This window comes from Gallinula chloropus (genome assembly GCF_964237585.1).
Source record: "Gallinula chloropus genome assembly, chromosome: 1".
In the NCBI taxonomy this organism is placed as follows: domain Eukaryota; kingdom Metazoa; phylum Chordata; class Aves; order Gruiformes; family Rallidae; genus Gallinula; species Gallinula chloropus.
In genome coordinates, this window is record NC_140085.1 from 195,470,643 (window position 1) to 195,486,526 (window position 15,884).

Consider the following 15,884-nt stretch of genomic DNA (forward strand, 5'->3'; position numbering starts at 1 on the left):
TACACAGTTATTTTTGTTTTACAGGCCCTCTACTTCTTTCAGTCATGTAGAGTGGTATTTCATATCACATTTTCCATTCAACATATGTCTCCCTGCATTATTTAATGCATGCCACACAAACTGTTCTCCATTTACAGAATTATTAGTTTTCCTGTTATACTGAGCTTGTCCACAGTATCCAAGTATCTCATAAACACTAATGAATTTATTTTCACAGTATCCCTCTGTGATTAACTTGGGATATCACAATATCCCTGTGTGATCTACTTGTTTTACAAGATCAAACGACTCCACTAGTTTCTATGTCCAGCTTGCAATACTGAGAATGAAATTCTTCCTATTCAAAATGCCTAAATCCTGAGCTGCTTTCAGACCAAGTTAGAAAAAAAGGATAGAAAAAATGCCTTCAGTGAGCAGTTCTCACTTGTTGTGATGTTCCACTTATGAGCAAGGGAACCTGATTGACCTGCTGATTTCAGAAGGTAAAGGTGGCCAATGTCCAGCATACAACTAGAGAAAGCTGTAATGCGTTGGGTGGACAACTGGCTGATGGGGCTACATCTGGCTGGCGGCCAGTCACTAGTGGGGTTCCCCAGGGCTCCATTTTAGGCACAGTATGTTTTAACATTTTCATAAACGACCTGGACTCAGGAGTAGAGGGTGTCTTTAGTAAATTTACAGATGACACAAAACTGGGATGAACTTTTGACTCTGTTGAGGGTGGAAAAGCCTTTACAGAGAGACCTGGAGAGATTAGACAGCTGAGCAATCACCAACAGCGTGAAGTTTAACAAGGGTAAGTGCTGGATTCTGCACCTGGGAAGGGGCAACCCTGTCTCCACATACAGACTGGGGACCAAGCACTGGAGGCCAGCCATGCTGAGAGGGATTTGGGGGTCTTGGTCAGCAGCAAGGTACCCATGAGCCAGCAGTGTGTCCAGGCAGCCAGGAGGGCCAACCACATCCTGGGGTGCATCAAGCACGGCATGGCCAGCTGGTCCAGGGAGGGGATTATCCTGCTTTGCACTGCGCTGGTGCGGACTCACCTTGAGTTGTGGGTGCAGTTTTGGGCACCACAGTACAAGAGGGACACAGAACTCTTGGAGAGTGTCCAGAGGAGGGCAACAAGGGTGATGAAGGGTCTGGAGGGGAGGTCTTAAAAGAAGAGGCTAAAGTCCCTTGGTTTGGATAGCCTGGAGAAGATGAGGCTGAGGGGAGACCTCATCGGGGTCTGTGGCTTCCTGAATGAGGGGGAGTGAAGGGGCAGGTGCCAGTCTCCTCTCTTTGGTGATCAGGGATAGAACCCGAGGGAACGGCATGAAGCTGTGACTGGGGAGGTTTAGGATGGATGTTAGGACAAGGTTCTGTACTGAGAGGGGGGTCCGGCACTGGAACAGGGAAGTCGTCCCAGCACCAAGAAGCATCTGGACAATGGGGTCAGTACCATGATCTGACTTGGGTGCCTGTGTGGAGACAGGAGTTGGATTTGTTGATCCTTAGGGGGCCCTTCCAACTCAGGTTATTCTATGATTCTATGTCAGCTCGTAACAATTCCTCCCTTGTCTTCTAGAGCACACAGGTTTCCCTTGCAATTATTTTTGTACAAAGCCTAAATTTTACAAAAATTGTTCATCTACATCTACCAAAACCTTTCAAAGCAAGGAAAATCTCTGTTCTGAACCTTTGGAAAGTTTGGTTTTGTGAAATGCCTGATGTTGTATGAGATTTCTGTGGCAAAAGCAAGAATGGAAAGAGTTATCTGAAATAGCATTTGCCTGTCTCAGCCTGAAAGCAGCCTTTTGCTACATATAACTATTGTCCAAAATTCTTCATTTGCTGTAAGAAATGCTACTGGAATCCCACAGACACACAATTCTTGTTTCATTCAATACATATTATTCCCAAAGGACTGTCCTGTCTGCAGAGTGAACATGATAGGATTCATAAGGAAATTGTATTTCCTCGACTGTTGAGTGCTTTACTCACCAGATTTATCTTTCTTTTAACCTATGAATTGAGTCTTAATTTAAGAAAAGCAATGTCTAATTTTCCTCTTAGATTTCATTTCGACCTGGGACTGCAGAAAGGGTATCAATGGAACTCTTAGATTCAAGAGGTCTGGGAAACGGCACTGCATGAGCAGTGAAAGGGTAGAATTTTGAAATTACTCTCCACATGTCTAGATGAAAATACTACATGACCTAGCAGAGGGCAAGGCCACCATCATCAGAGCCACAGGCCTTTACCACTTAAGTATCATAGAATCATAGAATCATAGGGGTTGGAATGGACCTTGAGAGATCATCGGGTCCAACCGTATTTGCTGGAAGCAGCAATTTGCTGTGTAAACTGGGTCTGGTGGGAGATAGGACAATTGCTTGCCCTTGGGGTTTCACACGTATTTTTCAGCACCAGAGCATCAGAGAAGCTGGAGTGCTCTGTCTTTTCTGTTTTTACCACCTGAGCTTCAGTCCTTATGTCCATTTGCTCCAGTCCCTGTTTTGATGATTTTTCTATTCTCTTTCCTGGAGAAATCTCAAATCTGCCTTCCTTGGATTTGCTGTTACATGTTATAGTTCCCTTTCCTTAGGGTATTGGCACTGGCAGGTCAAGTTTACTGTATTGGATTATGTATGTATCTGAGGGAGGAGATGACTCGGGACAATATTTTCATGTATCTTTTTCAATGCTTTCTGAAGCAATTACTCTACTCCTCCTTGACCTTTCATTCCTACTCCTGCGTTGCCTTCTCCATCAGAGCTGACACAACTATTTGTCAAGCTGGGAGCTCCACAAGTGCACAATTCAGGTTCAGACAAACCTGTAAAACCCCCCTAATCTTGATCACTACAAGTAAAAGAGTGGGATTGAGGACCAGGACTGCACAGGGTAGAAGATGAAAGAGGTGGGGAACCACCCATGCCTAGCACTGCTGTCAGGAAAACCTATACCCAGAGGCTGCATGTGATGCTTGGATATAAGATGAACTCATGGGCATGGTTGGAAAAGCTACAGCACTGGAGAGTATGCCCAGAAGCCATCCCTCCCTAGAGACCCCCTTCAGTGGGACCTTTAGGGGAGTCATAATTAACACTGGAATTAACAGTCTCACAGCATTCCTTCAAACCGGAGGTTCTCCACAGTGACCACTAGTGGGGGCTAATGTATCTGGGCAGAACCTTTTGGGCTTGAGGCCCCAAAAAGCCCAGTACAGCTACATCTTCTCAAGACCCATGAGGACTGAGAAAAACTCCAGGGACAGTCTTGGTTATCCTCAGTGAAACTCAGCAGTTCCTATCCTATTGGCTGATGCTCAGAAGGCCTTTGGGAAATAATATAATGAAAATACATGGTTAAATTAGTCAGTACATAGATACATGCAAAACTAAAAGATACAAATCCCTTGCATTTCTGATTTGTTATAGTTAGATAACTGTGAGGAAGTCACTAGCAGTATGCACTAGGAAGAAGAGACCTATTTTTTGTATAAATTCAACTAAGTAGGGCACCCGAGTGTGAAGACTGGGGAGAGGGTTTCAGCTGCAAAACACAAGTGCCCTGCTGAGTCACGTGCTGAGCAAAGCTGGACTAAATTAAAATCTGTATTTCGGGTACAGAAAACATGAGGGCCAAGCCATTTGTTTCTCTGGTTTTTATTTGTTTCTCTGTATCATTAGTTTCAGGCAATAATGATGTATTATTTATTACATTACATGATGACTTTGTAACCTCTGTAATGAAACCAGTGAGGTGTTTGCTTCGCCGTGCTGCATTCCCACCACAGGCTTATTGGCAGGGAAACTGAGACACGGCAACCAGTGGTATTTGCCAGATCTGTCTCTCCAAGTGCTCAGTAGTAACCTCAGCACAACCTCTCCATGCCAGAAAATGGTCTTCAGGTCAGGCAAAGCAGGGAAAAGGAGAATTTCTGAGGCTCACTGCTTCCACGCTGGGGGATCAGGGAATGGGGACATGGTGCTTGGAGGGACCTGGCAAGACATGAAGATTTCTGTAATGGTTGTAGGAACATGGATTTAGCAGAAAAAATGTTTTGAGGGCAAGAGTTGAAAACTGCAAAAAGGAGTATGCAAGTGAAGTTGTTGCAGGACAAAGGGATGAAGAGGTATCTATAGCCAGATGCTGATAAATTTTACGGCTTCACCTACGTCTTTCCTTGCTCCACTTAGATAAACAATCAGTATTAGCTGGCCTTTTTTTTTTTTTAGGGTACTGATTTTTATAGTCTGCAGCCATATTCGTCATTTAATACTAGCAAAGCCGCCCTCTTAGAGTGTTGGTTTGGTTTTTTGTTTTTTTTTTTTGCACCGGTACTTCAAGTTAAAAATATATTTTAAATTATGGGATAGCAAGTAGCAACCTCCAGAGGGCTAAACTGATGCTGTTAACAGGTCCAAAATGTGATGCAGCATATGGAGCTGAATACCTCATGGTACAGATTTGCATGCAGGCGGTTTTAATTAGGATTTCGAATTCCTTAAGGAATGCAGCATTCTGGCTAGTCTCAGTCTTGTCAATACATAGTGTTTTTGTTCATGCTAAAGCCTGCAAAACCCGGTAAGGTTCCTACTACCCTGTAACTTTTGATGCTCACAAACTCATAAGACTCTTCTTCAGCTGAGAGTTTTGTACATGGTGTTTACCTGCTTATATATACTTACTATAAAACATTGCCGTCTTTTTATTAATCATTTTATCAGGTCAGTTCAAAGTAAGAATTCCTTGAAGTTTTATGACATATGATAGCTACTCCTTTTTTCCTGCAACGCTTCACAGCTGAACGTGAGAATATGGTTTAACTCGATGGTTATTGTGCCATCTTGTGAGCAAGAGGTGAAACTACGTCCAGCTAACACAAGGAAGAGGTACTTTGGCTAATGTCCATTTCACTTCATGATGAAAAATGAAATTATTTAGAATTTTAAAAAAAACAGATGTGAAAAATACTGTAAAGTGGGTTTTTTCCACTGCACTGTACTTGTATTCTTAAAAAAACCCTGAACATATATTCCCTACAATGTGCAAAAACCTGCTGATTTCAGTAAACTGAGAGAAGAAATTGTGTAATTGCAATTTTTTTCCCTCCTGAAAGAAATAGAACTTTGTGATGTATTGAATAGAAAAGCTGTGCAAACTCTCAGTATTCAGTGCAGATAGTGTCCCTTCTGTGAAACCATTTCATGCTTATGCGAAACCTCTTGTCCTCTAAAAATGACTATGTGTTTCTCAGAGATAGCACAATATAAATTACACAAAGCACTGCTAGCTATTACACTGACGCAGAGAAAAACCTAATTCCTGACCTTAGAAAGCCTTCTGTCTCCCAAAACCTTTATGGGGGAAAAAAAAACCCAAACCAACAGAAACCTCAAAGCTTTAAATAAGTTGCAATGGCAATAGCTACCCTACAACCTTATTTTTAAAATAACAATAATTATTTTTATTATGACTATTAAAGTCACTGTAGTTGCACTAGGTCTTGGGCTTAGAAGAGTAGACTGGAAAAAATCTCCTCAGTTCTACCACTGCTTGATTAATTGATTCTCTTTGTGACCTTGAGTAAGTGGTTGTATTACTGTGCTTAATTTTACCCACCTTTAGATGATGCACATACTTATTTTCAACAGGATGTTACCTAACTTGACTAGCACTTACAAAGCTCTTTGGGCTTCTTGGATGAAAGGTATTGCTGTGATATAGTGACAAGGTTGTTAGAAATCTACTTGATAAGCAAAAGAGCAAGTCATTCACAATAAGTATAATTATTCAATGATTTAAGCTTCTTAATCTACTTCCACACTCTTGGCAAGCAGATTGTGATTTCTTCCATTTTATATAATGAGAAGAGTATTTTTTTCTCTTTTTACTCTATAGATTGATTGCAAATATTCAGAATTCAAGCTGTGTTGCTCATTTGCAATCAGTTGAATGAGTAACATTATTTCTACTCATGATTGGATGAATGCCCAAGGACTTGTGTGTGCAAATTGTAAAGTTTGTTTTCTCAAGATACTCATCTGTATGACATTGAAATTTGCTGCCTTTGGGGACTAGTCCCAGTGAAATTCAACACATTGAAGACCACAGAAAAAAATGAGCACAAAAGTGATACAAGGTGGAACTAACACATTTTTAATGCAACTTTACAGATTTGACTTCGGACTTTTTAGCCTAGAGAAGCCTGAGCAGGGATCTTATCAATGCTTATAAATACTTGAGGGGTGGGGTCAGGAGGATGCGGTCAGTCGTTTTGTCCAGTGACAAGACAAGAGGCAACAGACACAAACTTGAATATATGAAGTTCCACATGGACATGAGGAGGACCTTTTTTACTGTGAGGCTGGCAGAGCCCTGGGACAGGCTTCCCAGAGAGGTTGTGGAGTCTCCTACTCCGGAGACAGACATTCAAATCACGCCCTGGATTCTGTCCTGTGCAGCCTGCTGTAGGTGATGCAGCCCTGGCAGGGGGTTGGATTAGATGATCTCCAGAGGTTACTTCCAACCCCTGCCCTTCTGTGATTCTGTGTTTAAAATTTTGTCTAAATGGACCAAATTCATTATGGTTTTAGTTTTTTGCCTGTTGTTAAAACTGTGAACAAATTCAGTGTATTGAATGCTGGACCTAATATCATGCAATGGGAAAGGGTGACTCTCAGCCTCTTCAAAGGTAGCTCCTGTGTCAAGGTTGCAGCAAATGACTATCAGTGGAGCTAATCTGCACAGGAATTGAAAAGCAGCTCAAATCCTGGGTTGAGGGAAAAGGCATGTGAATCAGGGTCTTGTGTGAAGCATTTGACACTGACCCACACAACATCCTTGTCTCTAAATTGGAGACACATGGATTTCATGAGTGGATCACTTGGTGAGTAAGCAATTTGCTGGATGGTTGCATTAAAAGGGTTATAGTCAAGGGCTTGATGTCTAAACGGAGACCAGTGGCAAGTGACATTCCTCAGTATTGGGATCAGAGCTGCTTAATATCTTTGCTGGAGATATGGACAGTTAGATTGAGTGCACCCCCAGATAGTTTAACAATGACATCAAGCTGTGTGCTGCAGCTGATACACTGGAGGGAAGGGATACCATCCAGAGGGACCTGGACAGGCTTGAGAGGTGGGAGCTTGTGAACTGCATGACGTTCAACAAGGCCAAGTGCAAGATCCTGCACATGGATTGGTGCAATCCCAAACACAGCTACAGGCTGGGCAGGGAATGAATGACAGCAGGCCTGAGTAGAAGAACTTGGCATTTTTGCATGATGAAAAGCACAACATGAGCTAGCAATATGTGCTTGCAGCCCAGAAATCAAATCATATCATGGGCTGCAGGACAAGTGAGGTGAGTCTGGCCCTCTGCTATTGTCTAACCTCACCTGCAGTACTGTGTCCAGCTCTGGAGTTCCCAGTAGAAGAAAGATATGGAGTATGTGGAGCAAGCCCAGAAGAGGACACAAAAACGACCAGAGAGCCAGAGCACCTCTCCTGTGAAGACAGGCTGGGAGAGTTGGGCTTGTTCACCCTGGAGAAGAGAAGGCTCCAGGTGGAACTTAGAGCAGCTTCCAGCACCTGAAGGGACTCCAGGAAAGATGGAGACAGCCTGTTTACAAGGGCAGAGGGTGATAGGACAAGAGGGTTTAAAGTAAAAGAGGATGAATTTGGATTAGATATGAGGAAAAAAAGTCTTCTCTGTGAGGGTGGTGAGACCCTGGCACAGGTTGTCCAGAGAAGCTGCCCCTGGACTCCTGGCAGGATTTAAGGTCAGGTTGAATGGGGCTTTGGGCACCCTGGGCTAGTGCAGGGTGTCCTTGCCCAAAGCAGGGTGATAGAACTAGATGGGCTTTGAGGTCCCTTCCAACCCAAAACGGTCTGGGATTCTGTGATTCTATAAGGAACAGGTAGTGTTGGGACCCAGTTGCATACTTTGTCTATCCCTAGACTGCAGTGAGGCAACTGGATCTATAAGAGGTCATTGCCTTGCGTAGGAAATGGCCTGCAGAAATTCCTTCCCCTGTGACCTTTAACTTATATGGGTTATGTGAAGTCCCCAGCTTCTAACATGCAGAAGTCTGGCCTTTCCTGGGGAGGACCATAAAACAGAAATAGTATTCCAGACTTGAAATGCTGATGCAGAAGATCTAAAACTGCTATCACTATTGTTTTCTTTAACAAAACATACTGTGCTAGCCAGAGTATTTTTAACAGACTGGCCTTGAAGAGAAATTTGGAACAGGACCCACTCACGACTAGACATTATGGCATTGGGGCAATTAGTAAGAGGTGCAGGAACACAGATGGTGTTTTTCTCCATCCCTTTAGAAGCAGGGAAAAACACTGAGAGCAGGAAGACACACCTGGTCAACTTGTGGCTAAGAGGCTGGTGCCATCAGTGGAATTTTGGGGTTTTTGATTATGGGATGGTTTATTCAGCACTGGGTTTGCTGGTGGCAGATGGGGTCCACCTGTCCCAAAGTGGGACAAGGATTCTAGCCCAGGAGTTGTCAAGGCTTGTGGAGAGGGCTTTAAACTAGATCCGAAGGGGGAAAGGGGGTAAAACCAGGCTAGTGAGCTGAGCGGCAGCGTGTCAGAGTCAGGGGTGGGACCAAATGTCCAGATGAAGTGTGTCCACACAGCTGGTGATAATATACAGGATGGCATGCTACAGTCAGATGCACTGTGTGTCAGGGAATTCCTTAAACCCACTCCAAGAGGTGCAGGGCATGTTGAAGCACAACTGAAGGGCTCTTACACCAATGCACGTAGCATGAGGAACAAGCAATAAGAGATAGAAGCCCTAGCTTGGTCCCAGAGGTATGACATCATTGGTTCAAACAAAACCTGGTGGGAAGAGTCCTGTGACTGGTGTGCAGCAATAGATAGCTACAGGCTTTTCAGAAGAAATAGGCAGAGCAAGAGAGGTAGGGGTCTGGTGCTGCATGCAGTGGAGGCATTGGACTGCGTGGAGCTGTCAGTTGGTGACGACACCACTGAGAGTCTCTGGGTAAGGATTAGAGGACAAACAAATAAAGGGTTGTAGTGGGAGTCCACTATAGACTGCCCAGCTAGAACAATGACATAGACAAGTTATTGCTCAGGGAACTAAGAGACCCCTCTAGACCGGTGGCTAAGAGAGCCAATGGGATCCTGGGGTGCATCAGGATGAGTGTAGCCAGCAGGTCAAAGGAGATGATCCTCCCCCTCTACTCTGCCCTGGTCAGGCCCCACCTGGAGTATTGTGTCCAGTTCTGGGCTCCTTGGTATAAAAAGGACCGGGATCTCCAGGAGAGAGTCCAGAGAAGGGCTACGAAGATGATTAAGGGCCTGGAGCATCTCCCCTATGAGGAAAGGCTGATTAAGTTGGGACTGTTCAGCCTTGAGAAGACTAAGGGGGACCTAATTAAAGTTTATAATTATCTGAAGCAGGGGATGCAGGAGGAATCAGGCAGCCCCTTTTCAGTGGTCTGTGGGGACAGGACAAGGGGCAATGGCTGCAAGTTGGAGCACAGGAAGTTCCGCACCAACATGTGGAAGAACTTTTTCACAGTGAGGGTGACAGAGCCCTGGGACAGGCTGCCCAGGGAGGTGGTGGAGTCTCCTTCTCTGGAGATATTCAAGTCTCTTCTGGATGTCTATCTATGTAATATGAGCTAGGGAGCCTGTTTTGGCAGGGGGGTTGGACCCGATGATCTCTGGAGGTCCCTTCCAACCCCTACAATTCTATGATTCTATGATTCTATGATCTGTTCTTGTCCTTATGGGGGACTTCAACTTGCCGGATGTTACCTCGTAACACCACATGGCTAATACGAACAGGTCCTGGAGATTCCTAAAGCAACTGGATGATAACTTCCTTGTTCAGATCTTAAGGGAGCCAACAAGGAATGGTGCCCTCCTAGATCGCTTACTTGTAAACAGAGGAGGGCTCGTGTGGAAGTGATAGTAGGTGGCAGTCTTGGCCATAGTGACCACAAAGTAGTAGAATTTAAAATCTTTGGCAAGAGGAGGAAAACTGTCTCCAAAACTGAGATATGGGGAGAGCAGATTTTGGGCTGCTCAGGGAACTAGTTGGTAAGGTCCACTAGGAAACTCTTTTTGAAGGCATCAGGGTGCAACAATGCTGGTCACTTTTTAAGTACTACTTTCTAAAAGCACAGGAGCAGGCAATTCCAAAATGTTGGAAATCAAGCAGGCAGGGCAGGAGGCTGGCTTGGCCTAATAGGGACCTTCTTCTAGAGCTTAGGTGGATAAAGAAAGCGTATGGCCAAAGGAAGCAAGGTCAGGCAACATGGCAGGATTACAGGAATGCTGTTTGCCTTCATTGGGAGAAAATTTGTGTTGCCAAAGCTCAGTTAGAACTGAAAAAAAAAGGGGGGGGTTTCAAATACATTAGCAAGAGGAGTACTAGAGATAACATTGGTCCCTTACTCAATGTGAACCGTTGCATTACTAACAGGGACATAGACAAAGCAGAGACATTTAAAGTCTTCTTTGCCTCTGTCTTCAACACAGTAGAGATGGGCTCTGAGGGGGTGTTCCTGCTCTGCACTGCACTGAGGCAGCCTCACCTTCAGTTCTCGGGGCAGTTTTGTGCGCCACAGTACAAGAGGGACACAGAACTCTTGGAGAGTGTCCAGAGGAGGGTGAAGAAGATGGGGAAGGGTCTGGAGGGGAAGACTTACGAGGAGAGGCTAAAGTTCCTGGGTTTGTACAGCCTGGAGAAGAGGAGGCTGAGAGGAGCCCTCATTGTGGTCTGTGGCTTCCTGAACGAGGGGGAGCAAAGGGTCAGGCACTGACCTCCTCTCTTTGGTGACCAGGGATAGAACCCGAGGTAATGGCATGAAGCTGCGACAGGGGAGGTTTAGGTTGGATGTTAGGAAGAGGTTCTGTACTGAGAGGGTGGTCGGGCACTGGAACGGGCTCCCCAGGGAAGTGGTCCCAGCACCGAGCTGGACTGAGTTTAAGAAGCATCCGGACGATGCTCTCAGTCCCATACTTGACTGGCCCTGTGTGGAGCCAGGAGTTGGATTTGATGATTCTTAGGGTCCCTTCCAACTCAGGAGATTCTATGATTCTATTAATGGATTACCATTAAATTAGTATGTTGTGGTACTTTTTTTTCCACCATTAAAATCTGTCATCTGTACCTACTCTCAAGCTTCAGCTGAATGAAAAGCACCATCAGTTCTTTGGCTCTGTGTCTCTTGCACATGTCAGAGTGTCTTCTTGCAGGTTTAGACCAGGATTCACTGACTGCTCTTATTTCACAGGATACTGTAGAGCGTCATGGCTCCCATATCACACTTTACTTCCTTCTTTTGTAGTCCTGTGTTGATGTATGTGGAGTATGGTCCAGACAGAGGGGAACTTAGAGAAGAATGGGGACATGTATTTTTCAATAGCAACTCCGTAGGACCACATTCAGCACCTTAGGACACAGGTCAATTTGAGATGATCTAAAGTTATGTTCTCTTTGCATTTTCTGCAAAGCAAACAGATGGTAATTGCAAAAAATTATTGAGGCCTTTTGTAAAAAGCAGTTCTCTGTCCCAGAATTGAATCATATATCTCTAACTACCTTAATTCACTGACAGTCTGTCAAAGGTATGTTGTGAGAATATCCATATTTCCATGCCAGTGCAGTAGGCTGGTTAGTGCAACTTGTACTGTTAAATTCCTGTTTTGGTGAGGTTTTTTCTACAGTGTCAGCTTTTTTTTTAATTCAAATTTAAGGCTTTTGACCATTACCTTCTGCTAGATTCATATCTTTAGTACTGTTTTGCTGACATGTCTTTTGCAAATACAGCCTTAGAAATGCTCCTTTAGACAGTACAGTGTGAGGAGCAGTGATGCTGTAATAATCTCACATTGTAGAGAAAATGATCTCTTATAAAAAGGCACGTTCATATTAAAAATTCACAGCAGCACACTCCACCCCCCCATTATAGGTAATTACAGAGGATTTTAAATATCTGATGGTAGTTGGCAGCGTACAATACCCTGTCAGCAGCAGGCACTGATTTGTAATTTAATTATCATAAGACATCCACCTGTTCTTTTGTCAAATGAAGAGTAGCATTTCCGTGCAATCATGTTTTTCCCTCTAGAAATTTGAATTAACCCTTAGAGAAAACTCTGGTTTCTCAGGAGTGGGGTAATTTCAAGGACATTTACAGGACCCCATCAGGTCAGAGTGATAGAGACAAATGAGGCTTTTCTGCAGGAAAGTCTGAAGTCTGGTTTGGTGTTTTCAGCCTTACCACTGGCTTTTTGCTGTGTCAAGCTGTTCTAGTTCACAGCTGAAAGCATTTCAGTGAAGAGATGCTGTGGGAGGAAAGATGTATGAAAATCAATGAATTTGGTGCTAAGAACCAGATTGACCCAGAAATTTTCTAGGCTCATACTTTGTGAAGAATGAGAAGGCTGGGCCTAGGGTAGGAGACAAAGGCACGTGGAAAAGTGGAAATCTGTTCATGGCACAGGAACATGGATATTATTGAATTTGTCATAGGAACGTGCAGTTATCAGATAAAAAGATCAATTTTAATTATGAAACATTTTTTCATTGGAAAGTCTACGAGTGGGGAGGTATGAAAGTGTTCTGCTTTTCAGGAGTATAAGGCTCAGGGTGAACCACTTTCCTCTGGGCCTTGGCTCTCAGTTATCTAGCAACTACAGTGCAGTGATGAAGAAAGGACATACCAATGGACATAAAGAGGAGATACTCTCTCTTTAATGCCACCTTACACTGCTTCTTGGGCTGCAAAGTTCAGTGAATGATCTGGCCAAAGCCTCTTATGGCTTCTGCCACTGCTGTCTTGTCTCTTTAGAAAGCTGTCACTTCCTGGGGAGATGGGATGACTCTGGTTTTCTGCGGTTATCTCTCCTAATCACATTTTAGCAAATGACTCACTTCAAAGAGGGTGTCTCTGAGTAGTCATCTTTTTTTCAAAGAGTACTCACTGGATTCAAAAAATAATTGATTGCTTGGGGCTTAAATAATCTCTATGCGAAGCCTTTAATGTGACATTGGTTGGAGTACCATCTATTAGGCTGATGGCTTCTTGCCCAAATAATACTTGGCTGGTGCCAGTCATTTTATAGATTCATTAATTATGTTATCTGAAAAGTGAATATGAAAAGGGTTGCAAGCATACCCCAGAAAGGAGGAAGAGAATAAATTGTGTCATGTGTGCATTCTGAAAGTGATTGGCATACATGAGAGTGAAGGCAGGAATAAACTGGGATGGTTTCCTTTAGAAGAGTGAGTAAATGAAGTAACACCCCAGAGCTGAGCAGTCAAAGTGAAACACAGAGCAGCAGAGATGTCTGCTTCACAGTCTCTTTCTGAGCATACCTGAACTTAAGACTTCTTATATATGGCCTTCCTGATAAGTCTTACTCTTTGATTTCGCTCGTTCCAATATTTTGGCATGTACCTGTCAGCTGAAAAGGACATTTGCAATTGCACTCTGTGCCCTCTCTTATTCCCAGAGAATTATGAACTCCTCTTCTAAGTTACACTCCCCCTACTCCTTTTCTGAAGAGTGATTTTCTGCCTGATGGTGGCTCTGTGGCAGCACATGTGCTCTGAGGACCAGAGTACATGGTGCTAAATGGAAAATGATTCAGATATTTTGCTGAGAAAGGCTATGGAACTGTTAAGAGTTGTTAACCTAGGGATGTGAAATGCAAGCTACAGCTCAGCTGACCAATATGTCTTTTTTTCATTATCAACCCTTGCCGGTGTGTTGTCGCAAATGTCTATCTGATAGTGAAAGTTTTGTGTATCAGTGTGATATATGGTATTTTCTCTTTTTGAAAAAATAATGAGGTATTGTCTCCAGAATAGATGAGGAAATTGGATGGTTATACTGTCTAATGTCTGACACTTTATCTGCTGTCCTATATTTGCATTAATACATGTGCTTACTTTTTCTTCCTTGCTATCTCTTTTATCTAGAAATATCGTTATCAAGATGAGGATGCTCCACATGATCATACTTTGCCTCGATTAACCCATGAAGTGAGAGGCCCAGAGCTTGTTCATGTGTCAGAGAAGAACTTGTCTCAAATAGAGAATGTCCATGGATATGTCTTACAGTCACACATCTCTCCTTTGAAGGTAGGAACAATATTCACTGTGGCTTTGGCCCTCAAATCTGAGAAAACATGTAGTATGACATGCTTGGGAAACTTATTTTGCCATACAAACAGAGAAGCTGCTTTTTGAATGGTATTATTGCAGATTGATTGTCCTGTGATGGGCTCTAAGGCTTGTTGTAGTGTAACAGGTGACAGTTTCGTTGGCAGAACTTTGTGTTGAGATGTGAGCTTTTTGCTTTGAGTAGGATTTTTGCTTGAGCAAAAATCATTCCAGGGAAATGAGCCTTTTTTCCTGCACATTGAGGAAGGAAAAATGCTGGTTCTGGGCCTCAATAGCACAGTGATTTTGTAATGGCAGACTTCCCTTCCTTATTGTCCTTGTTCAGAAATTGAAAAAAAAAGTACCGTAAATGTAAGCATCAGATAAAACCCTGGGTTTTGCATCTCTCAAAACTCTACATCAAAGTCATAAGTTATGCCTGAAAAGGGAGCTTGTTTATTCAGATCCTTAATACTCACACACTTGCTGTTTTCTGTGGGTTTTGTTGCAATTCAGTCATGTAGAGACATCTCTCTGTTAACTAAAATAACTATTTATAAAATCTGGAAGGATTTTCTGTATGTGTGTCTGGTGTCCTCTGACATATCTTGCTGGCAAAAAAAAATTTATGTTCATGGTGAACCTGTGTATTAACTAAGAGAAATCTATTTCTGAAAATTATGTTTGCTATTTAATAAGTAGTCTGAAGATGCAAAACTTCTCTAATGAAAGGAGCATAGATGGATCGGTGATCATGATGGTTTTCCTAATTTTATTTTCTACTAAGTCTAGGAAGGGCAAAACAAGAATAATACTTTTTACTAGAGGTGGTGACATTCTGGGTAATGGTTTTATTCAGGCAATTAACTAAGCAGCAAACAAGGCAGATTGACTTTGCTCCTTCTGGTGCTCAAAGCCTGTGAAATGGGCATCACTTGCCTAGCAGAGTGATTAAAGTGTGGTTACAAGTGAAAGGAAATGTTTATTATTAAAGATTGATGTGGATGCAGCTGGTGTGCCTTGAGCCTTCACAGAATAGCCATGTAAATTAATCTTTGTCTGTTGTTCTTGTTTGTATTTTACTTGTCTTTCCATGTTTTAGCTGCTTTGCAGGTTGCTTACCACCTATCTTCTCCTGTGCAAGCCAACAGTGTCAAGCAGTTATATATCTTATGCTGTAGTAAACCAAATTAGTTATTTGGTAGGGTTTACAACCATGTGGCTTCCGTGTAACCTCAGGGAACAATTCCAGACAAAGACACTTCTTCCTTGGAAGAGACACATCCCTGGTCCCCTAGGGCTCCTTGAGTGCTAAGACTGTAGTGGTACTTCTCACTCGTGAAAGTCAAAAATAGTTATTTTGCTTCACAGATGGAGACTTCCAAGTAAGGCTGCATGATCCAAGATAACAATGTAGAAATGATGATAAAAACCTTACTGTGAAGTGAGGTAAGGGTATCCCCAGACATCTAAAGTTACCTTAAAACAGCTCCTGCTCTTGTGGCAGGAAAAGGATTTTCTGTGGCTGTTTTCTGATGTGATGGGAGGAGAGAAGCTAGATACTATTTTCTCTTGGAAATCAATGTCTTCCACCTCAGTCTTTGATTCTGTTCCTTTCCCTTCCTTCCCTCAAATTCACAATGTCTCATGGCTGCTGCTTATTCTGAATGAAGGATTGGATTTTGTTTCTTCAAAGAGCTTTGAATCTATCAGATGAAACAAATGAA

At 43.1% G+C, this 15,884-nt stretch overlaps 1 protein-coding gene across 5 annotated transcripts in view; it reads left to right on the top strand.

Moving 5' to 3' along the window:
- DLG2 (discs large MAGUK scaffold protein 2) overlaps positions 1-15,884 on the top strand; it is a gene marked incomplete at both ends in the record, with an annotated part of 916,132 nt that overhangs the window by 311,605 nt on the left and 588,643 nt on the right. For all 5 annotated transcript variants that reach the window (XM_084264083.1, XM_084264085.1, XM_084264086.1 and 2 more), the window contains one exon: positions 13,975-14,136. In XM_084264083.1, coding sequence (XP_084120209.1) covers positions 13,975-14,136 — 162 coding nt within the window. The remainder of the gene's footprint in view (positions 1-13,974; positions 14,137-15,884) is intronic.